This window comes from Meles meles, chromosome 13, assembly GCF_922984935.1.
Source record: "Meles meles chromosome 13, mMelMel3.1 paternal haplotype, whole genome shotgun sequence".
NCBI classification, from domain to species: Eukaryota; Metazoa; Chordata; class Mammalia; order Carnivora; family Mustelidae; genus Meles; species Meles meles.
Genome location: NC_060078.1, coordinates 79,832,236 through 79,855,988, shown reverse-complemented (window position 1 = coordinate 79,855,988; position 23,753 = coordinate 79,832,236). Strand labels below are relative to the sequence as shown.

At 52.6% G+C, this 23,753-nt stretch overlaps 1 protein-coding gene across 2 annotated transcripts in view; it reads right to left on the bottom strand.

Moving 5' to 3' along the window:
* Window positions 1-4,259: 4,259 nt before the first annotated feature.
* GPR26 (G protein-coupled receptor 26) overlaps window positions 4,260-23,753 on the bottom strand; it is a 38,606-nt gene continuing 19,112 nt past the window's right edge. The window contains exons 3-4 of one of the 2 annotated variants that reach the window (XM_046028065.1): window positions 18,005-18,273; window positions 4,260-4,326 (exon numbers count right to left, since the gene is read on the bottom strand). In XM_046028065.1, coding sequence (XP_045884021.1) covers window positions 18,042-18,273 — 232 coding nt within the window. In that variant the 3' untranslated portion in view covers window positions 4,260-4,326; window positions 18,005-18,041. Of the gene's footprint in view, window positions 4,327-11,541; window positions 18,274-23,753 lie in introns of those variants that run through there. The other variant, XM_046028064.1, reaches the window with a different exon arrangement.

The following is a 23,753-nucleotide window of genomic DNA, read 5'->3' as shown; positions in this document are numbered from 1 at the left end:
AACACGACCTGTGACCTGGTTCCTAAATAAGGCGACCCTTGTCATTTGGTGAGACGGGGAAGAGCTCTTCAAAGAGGAGAGCGGAGAGGAGGAGGACAGGATGGAGGCATCTGTCCAGGGTGACCAGGGTGAGATGTCAGGGCGGGCTGGGGGGTGGGTTAGTGCTAGACTGTGGAGCCTCGTAATCAGCCAGAAAATAAGGGTTCACAGGTGTCTGCCAAGACGACATCTGTAGAAGCTCTCAGAATTATTTTATTTTATAAGATTTTATTTACTTATTTGACAGACAGAGAGGGAGGGAGACAGAGAGAACACAGGCAGGGGGAGGGGCAGGCAGAGGGAGAAGCAGGCTTCCTGTTGAGCAGAAAGCCCAACACAGGGCTTGATCCCAGCACCCTGGGATCATGAGCTGAGCTGAAGGCAGATGCTTAACCGACAGAGTGACCCAGGCGCCCCTCTGAATTGTTGCATCACATGCTTATTGTTGTGAATGTGTCGGAGGCAGGACTCAGATCTCATACCCCTTCTCTTCTCGAAGCAGACCCAGACTCACAACACTGGGGAGTCCAAACTCACCCAACACCCCACTGAGATGCTGCTTCGTCATCTCACGCTCAGCAAGCCGAGCCCCGACCTCGCCCCACCCAACCTCTTCTCCCTGTCACACAAAGTTGGTGGGAATTCCATCCTTCCATCCATCCAGGGAACACCCTGGAGTCCTTCAACTTGACTCCCTCCTTCTCGCACACCCCCAGCCAACTCCTCAGTCCGTCGCATTGGAGCTACTCTCCAATACTTCCAGACCGGTCTAGTAAACGTCACTTTGCTTCTAACAGTGACGCTGTTCCCGTTGGCTCTCTTCTGCCGGGACGAAGAGCTTCTTTCCAGGGTGGCCACGTGGGTGTCCCAGAGCGAATCACTTCTATTGTGAAAATAGAAGGGCAGACCTCAAGAGGGATCTGCCGGAGCTGATGATCGCTGACATTAAAGGGAGGGAGGGAAAAACCAGCAAGCGGGCGCGCTGGACCGATTTAGTCTTGTTAAATGCACCATAAGAACGGAGTGTGGGAGGGAGCATTTCATCAGCTCCCCGACTGTTTGTCATTGAAAAGGCGCCTGCTTGCTAACACGTCGTGGAGAAAGTCACTTTGGGAGTACAACTGTTGGATAAATAAGAAGATGTTTCCTTGAATCTTATAGGCCACGTGGGGGGAGTTCTGAAGAAGCCAAAAATCATCTAAAATAGTGGAATTGCAGCTTTTTCTGTGTTTTTTTTTTTTTCGTGGCTTATTGAGGGGCCTTCAGAGGTCCCCAAGTCCTCCTTCCATTCCCCAATGTTTTATTAAAGGGAAATGATATAGATCGGGAGCGGTCACTGTGGGCATCCCTGCAGCTGGGCCGGCACAGTCAGCAACTTAACCCAAAGCTCGTCTACAGCTGGTGGTCGAGGTGTTTTGTGGCCGCACTAACATCTCAATCAACTGACCGCCAGTAAAGGAGATCATTGCCCTCAGTTACGCGGGGCTCGGGGTGGGGTGGGGGGCTGATCCAGTCAGTTGAAGACCTTGAGAGCCAAAACTGAGGTCTCCAGAAAAGAAACGCTGTCTGAAGACAGCCTGAGTCTCCAGCCTGCCAGCCCTATGAATTTCAGACCCTCTAGCCCTCTAATCATGTGAGCTAATCGCTTAAAATAAGTCCCTTACTATAGTTAGTCCTACTTCCCTAGAGAATCCTGACCGACATGCTTCCAATTTTTTTTTTTCCTTTTAAGTAGTTCTAAGACAAGAATCTGAAAACGAAGTGACTTACACTCAACCTGCACCACACCCTCCCCAATGTGTGAGGGTTGGAAGACGAGGTCTCCCGTGAGTGAGGCCTGGGAAACTGGGGCCTTAATCTTTCTTTGTTCACTGCCAAGCTTAGTTCCAGTGCGGAGGGAGGAGCCTCTTCTCTCACTCTGCCCCAGCTCCCATTCCCGGCCCCGTCTTCTATGCTCTGGCTTTCGCCTCCAGCCTGAGCCCCAAACCACACCGGCCCCGTTTCCACAGACCCCTCCCGCCTCTGGTCAAGGTTATAGAGATGGCCAGGTCTTTCTGGCCCTTTCTGCCACATTTCTCCCTTTCTCGAAACTTCTCCCAGCTTGGTCTCTGTGGCACCAGCTACCTTCCTCCTCTCCCCTGTCTCCCCTGGGTCCCACGGCCTGTGGCTCCACCGGGGGCTTCTCTTGAAGACCCAGCTCTCTCTCACTGGGCGCATAGTTGCTGAGTGAGCCCTGTGTACGTACGGTGTCAACCACCACCTGGATCTGCTGTTTCCCGATTCTCGTCCCCGACCGAGAACCCTCTCTGCTTCTTCCAAGCCATCTGGCCGGCTTTGCCCTGGACGTGCCCACTGGGGCTACCCCCAGCACCTCGGACTCAACGTTTCGCCAGCAGACCCATCGTCCCACCCTGTATTCCTGATCTCGGTGGGCAGAATTTCCCTCCATCAGCTCCCAAGCCAGACTCTGTCTCCCTGATCACACGTCAGCCACTTTTGTTCATGTCCGATCTCCTTATGAGCAATACAGAGGCTTTTACATTATTTGCGCAAGTGAAATTGGATTACCCCGAGGCCCGAGGTATCTGATTTCTGTAATGGCATAATTGGCTGCCTCTGCCCCCAGATAACACTTGAAGGAAGCAGGGGTGCACCTGTGTTTTTAATCAAAGAGCAAAATAATAACCAGGGGCAGTCGAGAAGCACAGTACTTCTGCTCAGTCCCCAGCCGTAGGCAGCTGGAACGCGTCCTGGTGAGCGCGAGGGGCAGGACGAGTTTGGGGAAGGCGGCAGAGGACAAAACTCAGGGGGACTTCAGGCCTTGAGGAGGACAGTCTGTGTCCTGCGTACAATGAGAGGGGTTGGGGGATGCTCCGGTGATGTTTTTGACAGTCGCTCCAAGCTGCAGATGGGGCAGGACTAGAAGGGTCGGCCTGGAGCCCGGATTCCTTCTGGGGGTTCAGCTGGTCTGTGGCGGAGCTCCCAGAGAAAGAGTCGCAGCCTCTGCTGTGGCAGCCCCGCAGCTGGACATATGCTCTCCTCGCATGGGCACCTGGCTGTCCTTCGGGCGGCTCTGATGGCGGGAGCGCAGCCCGGTGGGGAGATTCCCGGAAGTCACCCCTACTCGTTGGGCTCCAAAGCCACCACACTTGGTGCTCCAGCAGCCCTGCTAATGCCATGCGTCCCGCGCACACAGCGTCTGCGACAGAAGTCCTTGTAACGCATTTCCTCCGTGGGTTTCCAGAGCTGCCTGTTCCCCTAAACTACGGATTTGAGTCCGAAGGAGCCTTCCTGTCGAGCAGCTTAGAGAGTCTGTTCCCAGAGCTCACAGCGGCCTCATGAGCTGAACTGGGCAAGCCCGGGGCAGAGGCTCCGAATCCTCGTCAGCCCCCTGGGGAGACCCAGAGAATGGGGGATGGGGGCCACGGCCAAGGTCGCAGGAGACTCAAACCCATAGGGCTCCTCCCAGAGAGGCTGCCTTGGAGGGCTAGAAATTTCGGATACCCCGAAGAGTCTGCCCTTTGCTCCAGAAAATGCGCTGAGTTTCTCAGACATTGGAGACGAAGGGCATTAACTTAAGTGACGCACCCACTGTGCTCTAACACTTCCCAGCGGGAGTGCGCTCTGTCCTCCTGACGCTTCAGGTACCACGATCACTGTTTTACTGGTGGTGTCTCTGCAGTTCGTGGCTTCTGTACCAGGTCATTCTGATTCTGAAACCCATGATTTTTTCTCCCATGCATGCTGGAGGAGAAGCGAAGCAGGATTCCGGGTTACAAAAACGATCTACACCCGCTCTGTGACAGTCCAGTGTTAGGGGACCCCCAGTGCCCTGGTTAGGTCTGCAGTTGGCCGGATTATAGTGGGTACAGCTGGCGGGAGAGGCAGGGAGGGAATGTGCAAGCCAGCTGTCCCTGGCTGGCGTCCAGGGACCTGCAGCCCTGAGGGCAGGTGCCAGAACCCTGCCCTGACCGAGGAGAGAGAGGAGGTCCACTCAGGGGAGTCAGGAGTCAGGGAAGGATGCCAGCGTCAGCACCAGGTAAGGTCAGCAACCAAAGAGCTGGAGACTTGTCCGGAAATGCTCCTTGCCCTGCTTGGATCACCATTTGCCTGAGCTGGTCCTCGTTTCCATGTTTCCTCCCATTTCGACCCCATCTGCTGCTCTGTTTGCCTGAGCCCATCGCTAGAGACACACACGCAATTATCCAACTCCCACGCACTTTTCTTGTTCCGTTCTCTTTGGATTTAATTTCCATGCAAGGCTCTGCCTTGAGCTGACTCAGAAACCTGCAATTAGGAGGAGGCACCTAATAAGACCAGGAGCAGATTTTGCACTGGACAGTAAAGAATGAGATAAATAGAGGAAAATGTCAAAGGGGATCTCCACGCTGCTCCAGTGACAATTAGTGCATGTTTGGGGATTGTGCCCCTGGGTGCTTAGGCTTTTTTACTTGCTTGCTTTTTTTTTTTTTTCTTTTCAGCGTAACAGTATTCATTGTTTTTTCACCACACCCAGTGCTCCATGCAATATGTGCCCTCCCTAATACTTGCTTGCTTTTTAAAATTTATTTGAGAGAGAGAGAGAGAGCAGGGGGGAGGGGCAGAGGGAGAGGGAGAGAGAGAGAGAGTTCCAATCAGACTCCCCTCTAAGTGCAGAGCCTGACGTGGGGTTAGATCTCATGACCCTGTGATCATAACCTCAGCTGAAAACAAGAATCAGTCGTTTAACTGACTGAGCCACCCAAGGGCTCCGGTCCTTGGGCTTTCTGACCTTGCCGGAGATGTGTGACTCGATCTGGTCCAGCTGGAGACCCACTGGCCAATGCTCCCAGGCCTACAGTCCCTCCTGGTCATGGTCAACAGACAAGTACCGAAAAGGCCACCAGGTGTCGCGGCAGGACTCTGACCCGGCTAGGACTTGGCTGCCTTACCAGGAGAGCTTTGCTCCTCCGCCCAAGCACGTGACGGGGTGGTGACTGGGATTGTAGAAATGTCGAGCAGCAGGTGTCCTGATGACTCGTCTGACTTGAAATCCAGAATTCTCAGCAAGTCCTAACGTCTGCAGAAGTCAAGAGGCAGCAGAAGAATGTCATGAAAGTGCCCCTCACACAGTTTGGCTAATAATGGAAATTCAATACAGAGATATTTATTTAGTACCTTCTGTGTACCTGGCTCTGTGCTGAGCACCTGGGATATAGACATGAGTAAGATCTGGTCTCTTCCTTTAAATCTCATGGAGAGAATCGGAGAATAGAATAATGGTAGATACAGTGAACACCCCTCACCATTCTCCTGAGGTTTAGATTAAACCAACAAAATAAAGAGGGGGTAGATCAAGGCTGCGATTTTTCTTGAACAAACACGTATTTCCAGTCCATTTTTCCTCCCCGGGGGTGATGCCTTTCAGGCCCTGCGCTGGGCTCCGCGCTCAGTGGGGAGTCTGCTCAAGATTCTCTCTCTCCCTCTTCTTCTGCCCTTTCCCCCCACAAATAAATAAATCTTAAAAAAAAAAAAGAAAAAGAAAGAAAGAAAACTGCATCTTCTTTTTCACTAACCTCCAGCTGAAATTCAGCAGCACCTTCAATTACAAATGTGGACAGGGTGTTTGCTGCCTGTGACTTTATCACCAGCAAACCACAGGCATCTTCCTATCACTTTTCAGTTGTTGCTGGTACTCGAAACATTGTTGAGGTTCATCTTTTAAGATGATAGTAATTCCTAGACTGTCATTAGATCTTATCATTCAATCTATTAGCGAGAAAGCACACACATTACTATAGTGCAAAGCATATATTTGAAAACCAGTTTGGAAACGATGCTTTAATAAGAATTTGTTTACTTTGAAGTCTTCTGGATCTTCCTTCCTTCTTTTAAAAAACTGTTAGGATTTGTAGGAGAGGCACACAAAGTTCACAGACTGCCAATAAGTCCGTGGCATATGAAGGCATATAAAGGAAGACTTAGTAGGGATGAATTTCCTCTTAATCGGAGAATTTGGGGCAGTGTGCAGAAGCAAAGAATTTTTGATAATAGTAAAAGCAGACATTTTGTGTATTGATCAAGATTTCTAGGAGCTGGGGGTGCCTCGGTGCCCGAGTTGGTGAAGTGTCCACCTTCGGCTCCTGTCGTAATCCCAGGGTCCTGGGATCGAACAGCACACCAGGCTCCCTGTCCAGCAGGGAGTCTGCTTCTCCCTCTCCCTCTGCCCTCCCCCTGCTCATGCTTTCTCTCTCTCTCTCTCATATAAATAGAATCTTCAAAAAATAATATTTACAGGAGCTGGAGGGAAACTTAGAGATTTACAGCTTTCCTGGTTGTTGAATTAACTTTATTCAGCTTAAATGGATACCTGATAAAACGCACCCATTTTTTTCAGTGTGCTTATTTTTATAAAATTGTGGCCAAAAAAACGTCAATTTTACCATTTAACCAATTTTTTTTTGAGAGAGAGAATGCAAGCCTGTGAGCAAGGCTGGGGGGTGGGGCAGAGGGAGAGGGAGAGAGAGAGAGAGAGAATCCTACGCAGGCTTCAGGCACAGTGCAGAGCCCAATGCGGGGCTCATCTCACAACCCTCACAACATGAGGTCATGACCTGAGTCGAACCAACAGTCGGACATCCAACCAGCTGAGCCACCACTGAACCATTTTCAAGGGTACGCGGTTCAACTGTGCTAAGGATGTTCACGCCGTCGTCAAACGCGTCCTTCCCAGACGCGGCAGTTGCGGGAGTTTTGACAACTGAGACCACTCACGGAGCCATCAGCACAGCGAAGTACACAGTATTTCTATCACTCCCAAATGTGCCTTCGTGCCTCTTCAAAAGCCCCGCTACCCCAAACCCAGCTCACCCAGTCACTGTAGGCTAGTTTTGTCTTTTTGTGTGTGGGGGGGGGGGGGCATTTCACACCGGTGGAATCCTACAGAATATTCCAGTGTTTTACTCATGTGTTGATGGATGTTCGAGTGTTTCCAGTGTGGAGGTTGTGACGAAAGAAGTTTCTACGAGCACGTGGGCACAGGTCTTTCTGCAGACACGGGTTTTCTTTTCTCCTGGGCAGTCGGAGGGGTGGAGTGGTGGCTCCTGTCCTAAGCGTTAAGTCCACCTTTATAAGAAAGTACCAGACTGTTCTCCAAAGTGGTCGTGTCATGGTGCATTCCTGCCAACAGTGGAGGCGACTACCTGCTGCTCCAGTCCTCCCAACACTCAGCATGGTTAAGCTTTAATTTCAGCCATCCCCTGGGTGGTGGGATCTCACGCGGTTTTAATTTGCACTTTCTGTGTGCTCGTTGGCTCTTCTCTGGAAGCGTCTATCTGAAACTGCCCCCCCTTGTTATTGGGTTGTCTTCTTATATATTCTAGATACAATTCTTTTGCTAGACACATGTGTTGCAAATATTCTCCCCATTCTGTGGCTTGTCTTTTCACTTTCTTACCATTTACCATGATGAGATCAAATTCATCAACTTTTTGCCATCCTGCTTCTTGCATCAAAGACACCTTGGCCTGCCCCAAAGCTGCAAGGCTCTTCTCCTGTGTTTTCTTCCGGAAGCTGCATGGTCTTAGTCTTCACAACATTTGGGTCTAGGATACATGTCAAGGCAAGCCTAGAGCACGGGCTGAGGGGTGGGTCAGCTTTATTATTTCTTCCTGCATGTGAATATCTGACACGCCAGTATTATCTGGCTGCAAAGATTATCCCTTGTCCTACTGAATTGCTTTAGCAATTTTGTCAGAACCGATCGACCATATCTATGTGGGTCTATTTCCAGACTCCCTATTCTTCTCCATTGATTTATATGCCTGATTTACACCACAACTTTATTTCTGAAGATGAGAAATCTGGATCCGAGAGAGGGAAGAGATTTGCATGATCCAACCAAGTAATGGGGCACCTGGGTGGCTCAGTGGGTTAAAGCATCTGCCTTCGGCTCAGGTCATGATCCCAGGGTCCTGGGATCAAGCCCCACATCAGGCTCTCTGCTCAGCAGGGAACCTGCTTCCTCCTCTCTCTCTCTGCCTGCCTCTCTGCCTACTTGTGATCTCTGTCTATCAAATAAATAAATAAAATCTTTAAAAAAAAAAACAAGTAACATGCCTCTTGTTCATATTCATTGCTGACTCTTGCTGGAAGCCAGCAAAGAAGGAAATAGTAAATAGTCGCGTGGATATTGATGCTGAAGGATAATGCTTGCCTGAGGGCCCACCAGCCGGACTTGGGGACCCAGTGTGGGGAGGGGGCTCCCCACACGGCAGCCATGGGACCTTCCATGGGCTGTTCCAACCCTGTATGTTCCTCATTGCAAGCAGGTGACCCAGGAGAGCCAGCAGTGTGATTCACTCCAAGTCCAAGAGCTGGAGATCCAGAGAAGCCAAGGGCAGGAGCAGACAAATATCCTGGATCAAACAGTCTGGACAGAAGGGGCAGATTCTTCCTTGCTCCTCCTTTTTGTTCTATGAGGGCCTTGAGGGACAGAGTGGAACCCACCCTTTCTGGGAAGATCCATTGTTTTACGGAGCCCCACTGACTCAAGTGCTAATTTCGGCTGGAAACGCCCTCACAGACACACCCAGAAATAAGGTTCAGCACCCCAGGATCCGGTCAAGCTGACCAATGAAATTACCCAAAGCAATTCCTCAACTGGAAAATGGTTATGAGAAAGAAAATGGACCCCGCGGGAGTATTAGGGCTTTGAAGAAGGCGATGCTCTGGTAGGGTTTAGCACAGCACCGGAAACACAGAAGTTCACGAGAGTCTCAGGACCTGAAACTCTTCCTACCCTTACTCAGCATAAGGGTGTCCTGCAGCCAACCCCGGAGATGTCCCCTGGTGGTGACGAGGCTCCTGTCGGCTGGGACATTCCAATTCGCTCCTCTTTCTTCCTTGTTCCGCCGAACAAGGGGGCCTGGGACTCACATGCCCCTCCCCTGAGGCCACCGCATCCCTCCTCGAGGCTGCTGGGTGCTCAGCTCCGCTCTGCAGGGCCCAAAGAGGCCCAGTCCAAGCAGTGGCCTTGACACCACACCCTGCAAGGCTGTCTGTGGGACTCACCCTAAGCTCACCCTAGGGAAAGTATGCCTCCTGCATTGTGGCCATTCTGGAGGCATCTGTGGGCCCAGAGAGGTCAGGGCAGGGACTGTGGGTCCTTGAGGGGGTGTTGGGGATACCTAACACCGGACCATGCCTGGTCACTGTCAGCCAAGCCTAAGGAATCGGGCCCAAAGTGGCAAAGCTGCATAGTGTCTGGTGTCCTGGGGTCAGGCAGTCAGCCGCCGGGCAAGTGTGTTTGGAAAGGTGTGACTGCTGTGGGCTTGGGTGAGTCAAGAGATGATCCCAAAGGATGCAGACCTACCCCAGAAGGCTGTGTGAGGGCCCAGGCATCTGCAGAGTGGAGATGGGAGAGAAAATAGAACATGATGCAGGAAGATAGGCGAGAAAAGATGTATGCACTTACGTCCCACCGGGAAGCAACGTAAAGCGAACATTTCTGACAATTAACTCTTACATGATAAAAATGTGCTCACACCAGGACATCAAAGTGTGGACAAGAGTTTATAACAGGAGGCTTTATTGGACAGAATCACAATATATACTTCCTCCCTCCCCTCCCCTCCCCCCGTATTAACTATTGATTCTATCATAAAAATATATTACAACATTTGATATGTTTTCACAAAACACAAGCCATTGTAAACAGAGCAGGCAACATTGGCCTTGGATTCAAAATTCTTGAGTCCTGTTGCAACAGAAAAACAGTGTTGGCAAGTGTATTACATGAAAGGTAATATTGTCACATTGGGGGGCTTCTAATAATATGTGTGTGTGTGCACGTGTATAATGGAGCTATATTTCTGTTTAACAAATTAGGAGAAAATAAAGTTAAAGTTACAATACAATGTTAAACATTAGAGGCTGCTAAAATTGTTTCCTTTTTTTTTTTTTTACTCCGTATGCGGCTGTTTGAGTCTGTGAACACTGACCCATACGCATATACTCATGGGCACACGGAAGCAGACACACGTGTTCATGGGCACATTTGCTCCAACAGAAACATCTCCATTTTCCTATGGGTCTGACGTTAGGGATAGAACATGGTACAGGAGCCAGATCACTGTGTCTCCGGGAATTAAATCTCTTTTATTTTTCTAAATCCTGGTTTCTGAAAGTATTTTTCAAGTGTCCACATACAACGTACATTTCCTTGTGGAATGCTAAACGAGGAGGCGCATACTTCGGTTTCTTTAAGGTGGGCTCCCTTTTGTCATCCATTGGCCTGTTCTCTGGATGCCCCAAGCTATGGACAGTGTAAGTCCCCCTCCCCACTTTGCACAGACACCAACAAATAATGAAACCTACGAAAACTCAAGGTCAGCTGAGAATTTGACTTTGGTGCTCTCAAGCTGGGCACTGGGCAGGGTAAAGTCTCTGGGTGGGAGACAGGCGTGCTCCATGAGGGAAGATGAATAGGGAGGTTGGCCTCCACGGGACACCTCAACAGAGTGACAGATTCATGTCCTCCTAGGAGCTGTCTCACCAAAATGGTAACACACATCCAAGCGGCAAGGGTTTCAATCTCTTCTCCCAAATGAGCCTACAAATGTAAAGACAGGCCTATTCCAATATCTAGAAAAATGCCCTGTGTGGTAATGAGGGGAAGACAAGGCACCTTTAATGATGTGTCCCTGGGCTGCCAATACTGTGTGTGACTTGCAATTAACCGGGTTTCCCCTGGGGACACCCTGATGGGCTTGGCGAGACACCATCCTCATTAAATGTCCCTGGAATGTTCCGGAAGAGGTTCTAGTTACATGCTTGTTGTAAAACAGGATTGTTGAGGTTTGGAATGATTTCAGTTTTCAAGGGAACTTGGCATTTAAAGGTTTTTAGAGCATAGGGTTTGGTTACAAGTAATTCAAGCAAGAATTTGGTATTAAAACTCTTGGAGGCAAGGCGATGGCAGGATGAGCCTTTAGGGGCTGGGGGTTTGGTATCTGGTCACCAGAAAATGGACTGGCTCAGATGAAGCTATCCAGGGTGTGCCATCGTGATGGCATCTGATTCTCCCCCAAACACATTCCCTCTAGACAGGATGGGGGGATATCGAGGCCAGGGCCTTGATGGGGATGATCAGAGTGGGTTTCTATGTCCAAATACAGATCTTGGGTTCTTTGAAACTATCGAAACATGGACTTGAGGTTCTCTTGAATACGTGCAACAGCCCTTTGCAAAGGGGAGAAATAAGATCCCGACTCTAGAGTCACCGGCCCGTGGGAGAAAGGACTCAGGAAATGCCACAACAGTCTTCCTAGGAGCACACACATTCCCAAAGGTGCACACAGTCCTTTGAGTCCACAATCTAAATTATTTTAGGGGCTCCTGGGTGGCTCAGTGGGTTACCTTCGGCTCAGGTCATGATCCCAGGGTCCTGGGATCGAGCCCCGCATCAGGCTCTCTGCTCAGCAGGGAGCCTGCTTTCTCCTCTCTCTCTCCCCCTGCCTCTCTGCCAACTTGTGATCTCTGTCTGTCAAATAAATAAATAAATAAATCTTTAAATTGTTTTAAAAATCCTTAAATATGGGCATACACGATAAAGTCAAGCCCTGCTAAGACTGAGTGGATAATGACTGACCTTGAAATGCTAGAGACATTTTCGCGTGGCACTGTGCGGGCCAACGGTACAAGCCCGGTGACGGTGTGGGTGTGAATGGAGTGTGGCTGAACCTCCACGTGGCACGAGGACAGCTTTCGCAAACGTGGCTGCTCCCGGTGTGCACATTCCTCCAGTCGTCCCCGGGAGTGCGTGGCAGTGGCCGTTAGGACCCTGCGGTGACAGTGCCTATGTACCCTCGCTCCTGAAGACACACCTCTGTGCCCCTCGTGCATGTTGTCAGGGAGGTGCCCTGGTCAATGAAGTTGGTTTGTGAAGAATGAAATATGCCCTCCTCCCACGCACTGTTAAATGTAGATGTCCCTTAAAATAAATGCAATTAGTTTTGGCCCTTCCTTCCTTCTTTCCATTCTTCCTTCCTCCCGTCCATCCGTCCTTCTGTCCATCCTTCCTTCCTTCCCTCTTGCCTTCCTTCATTCATTCTTCTGTTCCTTTTCTTTTTTTAGTAGCTAAATGCATGTAGATTTCCCTCCACGTTCTCCCTGAGATCTCATTTCAGTACTCCTAACTTCGAAACTTGGGTCATCTCTCATGGACCACGGATCAGTCCCTCACTCTCCCAGGAGGCACTTCCTCTCCTCTGGACTCACCTGACACCAGTCCTGGACACGCACCAAGCTCTGAGCCCATGAGCCTCCTTCCCAGGCACTTTCACCTCTCCTCTGTGTCTTGTCTCAACTTTTCCCTACTACATGTTCTGGGCCACTGTCCTCGCCTCTAAAAAGCCTTCCAGAACCGACCTTCCCCACTGGTCCAGTGCTTCAGCCCCCACTCCGCACCCCAACAGTGTGCTCACCCCTCCTGGGCAGCTCCGTCTTACACTGTAATTTCCTGTCTGCCCCAGAGGCCGATACAGCGCGGGGCCGGGCACACAGAAGGTGCTCAGGAAACATCCAAGGAGGGACAGGCACGTGTGTCTCTGCATTTCTGGGCCAGAGCCTGCAGCTGCCCCATGTCGCTCCCTCCCTGGCTCCAGGACTCTGCTTTCCTGCCCCCCCCGCCCCCCCCCAACCAATACCACGGCATGTGCCATGCTGCCCAGGCCAGGCTGCCCAAAGCCACGTGCCCCAGCCACTACCCTGTCCCAACCCAGATTCCCCAGGAAGATAAGCAAGTCCATGGCCCATTTTTATGGAGGGAGGCACGAGGAGGCCTTTGACATCACGGCTCTGTCCAAATTGGAGATGCAACAGCAAGCCTGAGGTTCCTGCTTCTCCTCCCTCCCCCGGGGCCAAGGCTTCGGCCAGCAGCAGGGCGACGGCAGCTGGCCAAGGGTCGGACTAGCCCTTTGGGGGCTCAAAGGCCAGTTGGTCTTGAGAGAAAGTGGGAGGCTGTTGGGAACGTGGAGAGGCTTATAAGCCACGCCGCCTCAGCCGCGTTTCTCCTCTGAACCCCAAAAAGCAAACGGGGGAGGACACCTCCATCCAACCTCTCCTCATGGCCAGCACAGCCTGGGGTCCGAAGCCAACACCAGGGTCTTCCACGGGAACCTGTCCGGCTTCAGGACACTGCTGTGTTGTTCTGATGTCCTAAGAGCAACTGGCCCAGAGTTTCAGGAAAATCCAGGTTGACAGTGAATCCTCAAACACCTAAGACATCTCGTCAGATAGATTTCTTGGAGGTGAAAAGGGCCTGGGAAGCATAAATCCCGGGTACAGAGGTGGCTGCTCAACCCCCCACCCCGAATTCCCTAGAGAAAGAGAAGTCTAGAGGGGTCCTTCCCAAGCAAGGGGCGGCCATGTGTTGGGAGGGTCCCCCGGCCGTGGCTGGAGGGTGAGGTCATTAGCACAGAAGCTGGGAGCAAGGGGTTCTCTGCTGGGGATGGAAAGACACCCGCTGTGCCTCCAGCTGCCCCGAGCTGGGTGCGGCTGGGGACTTCCTATGGACACTAGCCTGCCCTTCTGGAGCCCATGGCCCTGTTTTGTGTTTCCCCTCACACATCTCTAACTGTCTCCCCAGGACTTACAGACCTTCCCAGCGGTCTGAAAAGGAGACGCCAGTCCCCACGTCCTAGAGTCATGGTGAGGACCCATGGAAACATGACCCGAAAGCACTCAGCACAGTACTGGCTTGTAAGTTTCACTCAGTACCCATGAGCTGTTAGGGCTACAGACCACGGTCACTATGAGGAGCTGCTCCCGGGGGGACCAGGCTGGGTCAGCCTTGCTGGATGAAGTGGGGAACCAAAAACAGACCCACACCCGGGGGTCGGCATCCAGCACTGTCTCCCTCTGGCCTCACCTTGGCCTGGCTCCACTCCCGGGGAGGCTGGGTGGGGAGGGCATTGGCTAGCTGCGGTTGGCGGCAGAGGACCCAGAGGCCATCGGCTCCCACAGCTGGGCTGCCCGGGCAGAGGTGGAGAGGAGACCCAAGCACGTGTCCCCGTGGGACCCTCTGAGAGCCAGCTCCCTGCTCTCTAACAAAGTGTCCCGGCCCCCAGCCAGCCGGTGCTGCTATGTTCTTCCGACCCCCCGCGGACACCCACACTTCTGACCGGGGAGCCCCTGGGAACGGAAGGAGGCTGCTTTGCAAATACCTCTGGAGGGGAGGGTGGCGGCTCTTCCACCAGAGTCTCTGAAGATGGGTTTTTAGAATTTCAGAATTTCTCGGAGTGAACGTTTTGTCACTCTGAGAGCAAAATGACTCAGCCCTTAAGTGAGGCTGAAGATTGACCTGTCTGGAGATTTGGGGAAAGCTACAGGACAAACAGATATTTAGAAAGGCCCAGCTTTCCACGGAGTTTGTCCACGTGTCCCAGATCCCCTTCTCAGGGGAGAGCTGGGAGGCCACCGGCCGCAGTCGCCGGGGCACAGAGGTTTGACAATGCAGAATCCCAGGCCCTGCCCAGACTGCCTTGGGCCAATCTCTCAGGAGCGGGTACAGGAATCTGCATTTTAAACACGCTCCTTTGGTGTTTCTTGTGGATAATGAAGTTCACAAGCCAAAAGCTGTTCCAGGTGCTTTAGACCTTCCAGAAAGGAGGCGGTGGGAGCCGCAAATATATCCAGGACCTCACTCTCCCCTGGGGCGCTCAAGAAAGGAGCCGATGCAAGGAATTTCTGGCACCCAATAAAATATCCTCATTAAGACCATGAGCCATTTGAGTTATCCTGCATTTGGGTTACATTCTAGAAATGCACAGCCATAGCCCACACCCCAGGCATCGTGTCCCTGCCTGCGCGTGGGCATGGCCTGTCCTGTCTGTCTTCTCTCAGAGAGAAAAGCACCATGAGAAAGAAAACTAATTTCAGAGACAGAAGAGAGGTTTATTGCTCAGGGTGACAGGAGACTGAGCTGAACCCCAGAAGGCATGCATGGGCCGTTGGTATCAGGGGGCTTGAGTCAACTTCCCTCATGACCTAGCCGCTTTCTAAGTAAAAACAGGCTGGCCCTTAGCGGCATCACTCCCGGAGGTCAGCTGACCATGAGACACACAAACCCCAGATACCAGGACCCTCACCTGAGCTGGCGGTCCCTCAGGCGGGGTCCTAGGGCTCTGGTGTCCTCTCCTTCTAGAGGAAGCGCAAGAAAAAGCTAGAGTGGTTGCAGGGTGACTGAAAAAGCCTCCCAGGGCAGGAATTAAATCTACATTTCTGCTTGTGTAGGGCTAGAGACAGAGTCCTGGGTAGGGGGAAGAGGCAGGAATCAGACCCCCGCCTCTCACCCAGGCCAGGCTTCAGTTCCAAGCTTCCTGAAGCTCTTTCCCACCTGATCCAGCCTCCACCAGAGTCTGGGCCTTACACATCGAGCCCGACGTTAGACTGAAGTCAAGTAAGTATTCCCAGACCCGCTGATCTTGCTGTTTCTGAGTGTTTTACCTGAGAAACCCATGTTGCGTTTGAGAAATTAAATTAGCAAATGAGGTAGATAATTCACCTGGGAATTACGAAGCCAGGGGAGAATTTTATAGACTGGGTATCGATGAACACCAACACTCATCTAAAGGTAATTACAGCAGAGCCGGTTGGTGCTGACCGCTCATGTTTTCTCCTTGCTTCTTCTTGCCTTTTAATGCCTGTCTGAACAATAGTGAAAACATCCCTTCGGCTGACGTCTTTGGTCTTTTGTCTACATGATGCCAACACAACTGGTTTTACGGTGTGTGTTTTTACTTTAGCAGTCCTAGGGGCTTGGCAAAAATTATGATATGTATCTTTCTAAGATGCATGGTATTGTGGGTGAGAGATCTTTTGGGTTTTTTTTTTGTTTTTTAGCTCAGAAGGAGGTAAAAGAGATCCATTTGCCTCTGGGAGTGTAACAGGTCGCAAACATAAAACAAGCAGAAAGAGAATTTGACATAGTCATTCCCCAACTCGGATGAAAACAAGGTTGCTGCTTGAACTTGACTGTCTACTGGCCTCATCTACGAGGTCACTCCTCTGTCGCCCAATCTGGAGAATATTTGCATGGAAAGGGAGACTGTAGGATTCAATTGTGCCTACCTTCTTGGCTCCATTCTTGTTTGCAACCTCATTGGTACTTTTGGGGTTGGGACCGTGGGGTGGGCGTGAACAGCTGCTTGTCACTAGGAAAAGTTCCACTAAAATGAATGTCTGCTGTGATTCAAACCTGACTCAAACGAACGTGCTGTGAATCAGAGCACAAAGTCATGTCTGGACAGTGGTGTGCTGGGGGATGCTGAACCACCGGCTCTCAGGGCGGAAGTCCTGGTTTTAGACTTTGCCGATTTTCTTGGCATAAGTATTCCCATCATGGCTGATTTCAAGCTACCAACGTGATGTCCCTCAACACGGAACTGGGGAGGGACGTGCCCCACGGGCTCCTCCAGGCAGGTGTGAGCACACCTCCAACTATAACTGACAGGTGCCAGGGCCTGGGAGGCTATGTCTTCCCATGAAAATCTGGAAAGTAGGCAGGACTAGGCTGGGCTCAGCTATCTCTTCTCTAAATGGGGAGCTAAGGTAAGTTCCACAATATCTTTACAAGTAAACGTGCACAACACTTCTCTGTCTTTCCATACTGGGGCCCTCGGCAGTAAAACATGTCAGCCTCTTGCCACTTGGTCTGTGCTGGACAGTGTCCTCCCCCTGTACTTCCAAAGCCAGGACACAGAGAGCTGGAAAGAGAGACTAGCCATCAGAGTCCGTAGCTCCCCATCCTTTCTACCCTGGAGGCATCAGAACGGAGGACCGAGAAATAACCCTCTTGGCATTCACACATCATCCGAAATGATAAACAAAGACAGATGGGCAGGGAGCACGGCCCACTCACCTTGGCTTTCCGTAAACCAAGATGGAGCTGCATGGTTTGGCAAAGGTACTGAAGCTATCATTTTCCATAAAAATGTCACCCTCCCTTCACTAGCACAGGGCACATTCTTGATCACCTGGAACAGTCTCGACTTTCTGCTGATAGACTCGCAGAGACCAGATGTGTAGCCACTGGGATCACGGAGCCCAGGGCCTTAGAACAAATATCAAACCCATCAAACCCCTGCTCAGGTCAGTTCTTGTACGTGCCTCTCATAGGACGGGCTGGACGAGATGCGTGAGAGGAGGTGAAGGGTCTCCTGCAAATTCAGGTCCCAACCAGGGGTGGTGGCACGAGGCAGCCTCCTTCCTCCTGCCTCTCCTTGGCTCCAGCGGTTAGGACGGGTGAATCAGAAGACAGTGACTGCCTATTTAAACCATTTTAGGCTACGATTGTCTACACACATAAATGTTAGCTCTTGTGGGCACGTGGGGGACCAGAGTTCAACCCAACAGAACCATTTCTAAGACCACTGCTCTGCCACAATGGGGCAGCTGTGAGTCGTTCAACATTTTCCCCTGGGGCTCAGGGTCCCGAGTCCCAGCTGAGCACAATTTGGGGACTACCAGCTGGATCGTATTTGGGTTAAAGCCGCCACCACGACCACGTGGAGAAGAGCAGCCATGCTGGAGGTAAGGCCGAAAGGCCGCTGCCGACCTCACTTTCAGCATGACTCATGTCCATGGACACCACCAGCACTCTTCAGCATGGAGCCCAACGCCCAGCGGTTAGGAAGCAGGTGGACGCCGTGCTTCCCCACCTGCCACCAGCGCCGCGTGTCCTCGATCATGACCAGACTTGGTGTCACTCCTGGGGAGTCTCTGGTGAGTCCAGGAGCTCAAAGGAGCTCCTCTGAAAGGAAAGCCCAGAGCGAGTAACCATGGTCATCCTTTGGTGCAAAACAGGGACGGTCCAACCTCTGCCCTTGAGGAGCCAGGGAGCAGGTATCGCTGGGCCGGCCAGGGGGGTGGCAGCTGGGGACGTCCACCCAGGACCCCGAGCCCTCCCTCCCCGCTTCTCACCAACCGTCTCATTGCTCCGTCTCCAGCAAGAGCGGCGTCCTTCACTCGGAGACCGGCAGAATGTTCTGGCTGTGGGCGTCGCCCGTGAGGCCCGAGGAGTGGAGGGAGCGTCTGTGGAGGATCCTGTTCAGGATCTCTTTGCAGCTTTTGCGGTACTGGTGTCGCAGTAAGGAGTACACGAAGGGGTCTGACGCGGCCTTGCTGTAGGCCAAGCACTTGGAGAGCACCCCCCAGTGGGAGCCGATGGGCACCGCGGAGGACAGCTCCACCAGCCTGCGGGGACACGGGAGCCCGTTACGGAGAGCACAGCTCTTGGCCAAGCCGCAGGCTCTCTGCTGTCCTTACCTCCTCCACGGCAACTTACGGCAGCAGCAGGAAGGGGCTGTGGACCTCCACGGGTCCTGAGTTCATTCCAGCCAGAGTAACGACACACTGTACGTGTGACCCCGTGGGACCCGGGAAGATGTGACTAGCTCCAAGTAAGGCAACAGATGTCCAAGGAGGTTAAGGAATTTGCCTAAGGTCACGCGGCCTGTAAACTGTAAAGGCAGGATTTGAACCCCGGTCTGTCTGACTCTGGAACCCAGGCACACCTAAGAAATAGACTAGTGGCTAATAGTGACCTGGCCCCGGCTCCAACTTCACTGCTGTCCTGCTAGGGCAAGTCATTTCCCCTCCTTGGGGCTGTTGGTTTGCTATGGAAAAGGAGGCAGCTGAATAAGGTCACCTCTCCAACTGGAAGACACTGATGCTTTGCTTCAAATCCAGCTCTGCCCTCCTAAGAGGATTGTCTGGGATGGGGCTGAGAATACCTTTGCAGCCGAACCGTTCTGCAAAGCTCAACGTACGTCCCACATCGGGAAGAATCCACAGGTGACAAAGGCCGCTTCCCAGGGTGGTGATTCCGGTGGCCCTGGGCCATGGTCATAGTCAGGGTACCCTCAAGTGACCTCATGATACAGGGGAGATACAGCCCATGACTCAAAGGGGCCTTTTTCTGGAAGTTCTCTGGTGCCCACCAAACAACTCCACTCTGAGGTCCTAGTGCCAGGTTGTGAGGAGGTGAAAGCCTTCCTCTGTGTAAGTGAAATCCCCCCCAATCCCCGATCAAGCCACTTACTCTCAAGTGTCCCCAGCACCAGTGGCCCTATTTGGACCTTAGCCAGCATGGATATAAGGTAGAAAAGGCCATGGCTTGGAGATCCTAAGTTACCCTCTCCCGACCCACTGCGAAATGAGGAAACTGAGGCCCAGAGAAGAAAAGGGGTTGCCCAGGGTCACACAGCAGGGAGTGAGAAAGGAAGGTCCGATGCCTATGTGATCACCTGGATCTGGCTCCTGTCCTCCCCCCGGAGCAGAGGTGTGTACGCAACGGCAGGCAGCCGTGGTTCTCAGGGTGGGGGGCTGCCCGGGGGAGGCCCCAAAAGAGACTGAGCTTGGGCCATCACTCTATGTGGCCACCTTGAGTGCTTTCCCTGGCTTTCTTTGGGCCGAGGTGGTGAGGACAAGCTCATGAAGGGAAGGAGGGGAAAAGTGGTAGAGTTCAAGCCTCCATTATCATAACTCCCCCCCTTTTTAAAAGATTTTATTTGTTTGCCACAGAGAGAAAGAGAGAGAGAGTGCATGCACAAACAGGGGGAGCAGCAGACAGAGGGAGAAGGAGACTCCCCGCTGAGCCCAGAGCCTGAAGCAGGACTCGATCCCAGGACCCCAGGATCATGACCTGAGCTAAAGGTAGATGAGCCACCCAGGGGTCCCACAATGCCCCTTTTTTGAACAGACCTTTAATGAACGCCCCTATTTGGCTTCCTATTTCCAGGAACATAGGCCACCCTTGCCCTTTGACCTCGTGGGAAAATGTGGCCTCGTTTCTGCTCTTGTCCTCATTAGGCCGAATGGGGGAATGGAGCTGTTAGCATCTGGGAAAGCTGCACTTTTAAGAAACCTATTTTGGGAAGTGATGACTTTAAGAGGACAAAAACCCTGAATTTAGAATTCACACCTAATAATAACAATGAAATAGCTGAACGCCAGCGCATGGTTGCTATGTGATGCCAAATGGCTCTACCAAAATGTCTGCTCTCCTCTGTCGCTAAATTCAGTCTTAGCATTCTTGGCTTTCCCAAGAGGACTTATTAGAGAGCCAAATATCATTAAACCATCCGGCAAGATCAACATTACTATTTTCAGGTTCACTATTTTCAGATTTCACAGAATACAATGATTCGGGGCAATGTAAAATTTTACCACTAGATAATTAGTAGATAACATCTATTTTGTTTGCTTCTCAGAGATTTAATATAAAGTCTCAATTCTCCGCCAGGTTCAGTAATAATTCCTGGTTAGTTGCATGTCTCCCTTGGGCAAACTACTTGACGTACAACTACCCTGGAGAGCCGGTGTCCACACCAGCGGCTCCTCCACAGAAACCCGGTTCCACCGACTGCAGCCCGAGTGCCGGGACTCAGATCCCACACCGCAGAAGGGACGAGATTAGTCCTACATCTCTCCCAGCCTGAGAAGCCCTCCTCCACGGTCCCGTGCTGCCTGGGACTTGGCATCGCCGCCGGCCACAGTACACACGAGGACTCCTGCTCTGAAAAGCTGGTGTGTGGCCTCCATCAGGGCCTCAGGCAAAGACAGACTCTGGGTCAGCACACGCCTGGACGCTGCTCTGTGGGGGCTGCTGGGCCGGGCTGCTGGGGCGCCGCCCCCTTTTGTGCTCAGACGTGACTGGCAAACCCAGTTCCTGCACCTCCTGAGCGCGTGGACCCCTGCCCCACGCTGTGCACCTGTTGCAACTGACTTTGCGCCTACCTAGCTCTTCCGGTTCAAGGGGACCGAGAAGGCGCTGGGATTTCCACATTGCCACAACTGCTTCTTTCTCATTCTAGATCTGGGCAGGGATACCACATGGCCCCTTCCAGATGACCCTGTAAGGAGGGAACCTCCAGCCCCTCTTACACCAGGTCTAGCTCTGCTCAGGCCCCGAGAGCCCTCCCCTCCAGGAAAGGGCCATTTCTGTTCTGATCAGTCTTATTCTCCGTGTGGGCAAGGTCACTGCGTGCCGAAAGCTTTCTGCCACACTGGGCCTCTTCTGTCTTTACTGAAAGAGAAAAGCACGTGGTGGACAATTGAAGTCCCCCCTCCTACCCCGGAAGGCTGACCCAAGTGGCCCAGGTTTAGGGATTCTTGGGCTTAGGTGTTCAGAAGGTGGTACTTTGTTTCCTTTCGGTGTGTCACCTGCTGGGGGTTGAATAGTCTCCCCGAAATTCATATGTGGAAGTCCTAACCCCCAGGACCTCAGAACGTGATCTTACTTGGAAATAGGGTTGTTACAAACATCATCAGTTAGGATGGACTCAGCCTGGAGTTGTGTGGCGCCAAGCCAACACGACCAGTGTCCCTGTAAAAGGGGTAATTTGGCCGCAGAGGCACGCGGAGAGAAGGCCACGCGGAGCTGAAGGCAGAGAGACTGGGGGATGCTGCCATAAGCCAAGGAATGCCGAAGGCTGACAGCAGACCCCAGAAGCCAGGGGAGGGACCTGGAACAAAATCTCCCTCATCCCCAGCCTCAGAAGGAGCCGACCTTGCAGTCACCTCGATCTTGGACTTGCAGCCTCCGGAACTGAGACAATACACTTCTGTGGCTTCAGCCGCTCAGTTAGTGGTAGCTGGCTGCCACAGCTCTGGGACACTAACACACACCCAGTGAGGAAGCCGCTAGGGAGGCAGGGCTTGGTTAGGCAGGGCCGGTTGTCTGTGGCCATAACAACACAGCAGGGCACCAAGTCCCCGCCCGGTTCCTACAGCCCTGTGCCCAGCGAGCCGGAGCCCAGGGTCTGAAGCAGCAGCACTGTGTGCCGAGTCGTCCTCGACCTCTGAAAAGCAGAGCTCCCTGCCCCCCATCCCTGACCTTCCACCAGGCACCAAAGTGACTCCCCGTGTATTTTTACTGCCTGGGATACGATCCAGGGAAACCTCTGCCAGCAGGATCTACTCCGGGGAAAACATTTATGCTTCTGCACGGGCCTGCCCCCGCCCCCGACCGCCCTGACACAGCACCCTGCTCAAACACCCTGCACTGAGAGCCCGCACTCTCGGTCCGCAGGGCAGCCTGGGGAGAGGGGAAAAGGGGCAGGAGCCGGCTTTCCAGCATTCCAGATGCTTCTGCAGCAGGTCCTTCAGGCAGGCGCTGCAAGTACCTGGGGGGCGGGGCGGGGGCCTGGGTCCGACCACTGCCAGCGTGGGGGGAGCTGTGAAATGCTGCTGGCTGGGGGGTCTGCTCCCTGTGTGTGAGCAGAGCCCAGAACCGGATTCCTGTTCCCCAGGATGACGCACAGCAGATGCCCGCAGATGCCCTCCCTGCATCTCACTCCACCCATCCGAGGTGCCTGGCCCACCTCTCCTCCCCTGTGCCCTGTATTTGTTGGGGCGAGGAGAGCCACGCTCCTCTCTCTCGGCAGGAAGCCCTCAGATCAGGGTCACTGGCAGGTCCCTGTGCTGGCTGTCACCGCAGAGGGCTGATGAGGCCGGGAAGCCCCCACCCCCTCGCCCCTCACCCCTAGGTCTCACCCTCGCCCCGCAGCCTGGCAGTCCTGGCCCCCGGAGGGAGGATGGGGTACCTTTGCCAGAACTGCAAGACATTCTCTGAACCTCCAGAGAGACCCGTGTCTCCATTCTGCTCGACAGCAGGAATCTCGAAGGAAACGAAATTCGGGGGTGAAGACAGGACCAGTAAGAGCAGTGGCTGTACACCCAGTTCCCCTTCCGGGTCCCCCGCAGCTCAAGGGTTTGACGGCGGCTTCACAAATATTGTTTCAAGCCCCTGATAGAGGCCCCCGTACAGAGGAGAAACCATGGCGTGGTCACGTGCCATGCCCACACGGCCTGGAAGACCCAGGATCGGAAGCGGGGGCTGTGGGCACCGGCGACCATGAGCCTGCCTGGCACCAGGATGCCCGTCCCAGCTCCTCGGCCCCGGTCCAGGGTACAAAGACCTTCACCTCTCCTCCCCACGCTGCCGTGCACACACACACGCACACACACACGCTGTATACCCAAGGCAACGTGGGCCACAGTTGGGAAGTCTTTGGGAAGCCAGCCTGATGTCTTTCCAAGACTCCTGGAGAATTGTGTCTATTTGAAGACCTGTAAGTAACAAGCTGACACTTTACCTTCTCATGAGACATTAGCATGGAAGGCATTTTATTAAAAGAATACTAATGCCGGACAACCTCCTGCCGATTAAACCCCTCTGCCATCTACATAATTCCGTGACTCCGAAAAGCCACAACAATGGTGCTGTCAGACCCAGTAGCGCTTCCAAGCCGCACTGCGGTGATTTGGGACAACCGTAATTGTTCGGGAGCATATGTCGCTGCAGAGATAATAGCCTTACGAATGCTTCTAGACATGTGAAGTTTAATTCAGAAAAAATTTAATTAGAGCTTTAGGATGAGAATCTGTTGCGGATTTTCAGACCCTGCTCAAACACTCGGAAAAAGTCAAATGTGACCCATCAGGGCTTTAACATGGCAGCCAGTGTGAATGTGATAGAAGGTAGCGACTCCCAGTAAGAGGGAAGGTAGAAGTTAGAATGGCCAAAATTAGCAAGACAGGAAACAACGTGTGTTGGAGAGGTTGTGGAGAAAGGGGAACCCTCTTACACTGTTGGTGGGAATGCAAGTTGGTGCAGCCACTTTGGAGAACAGTGTGGAGATTCCTGAAGAAATTAAGAATAGAGCTTCCCT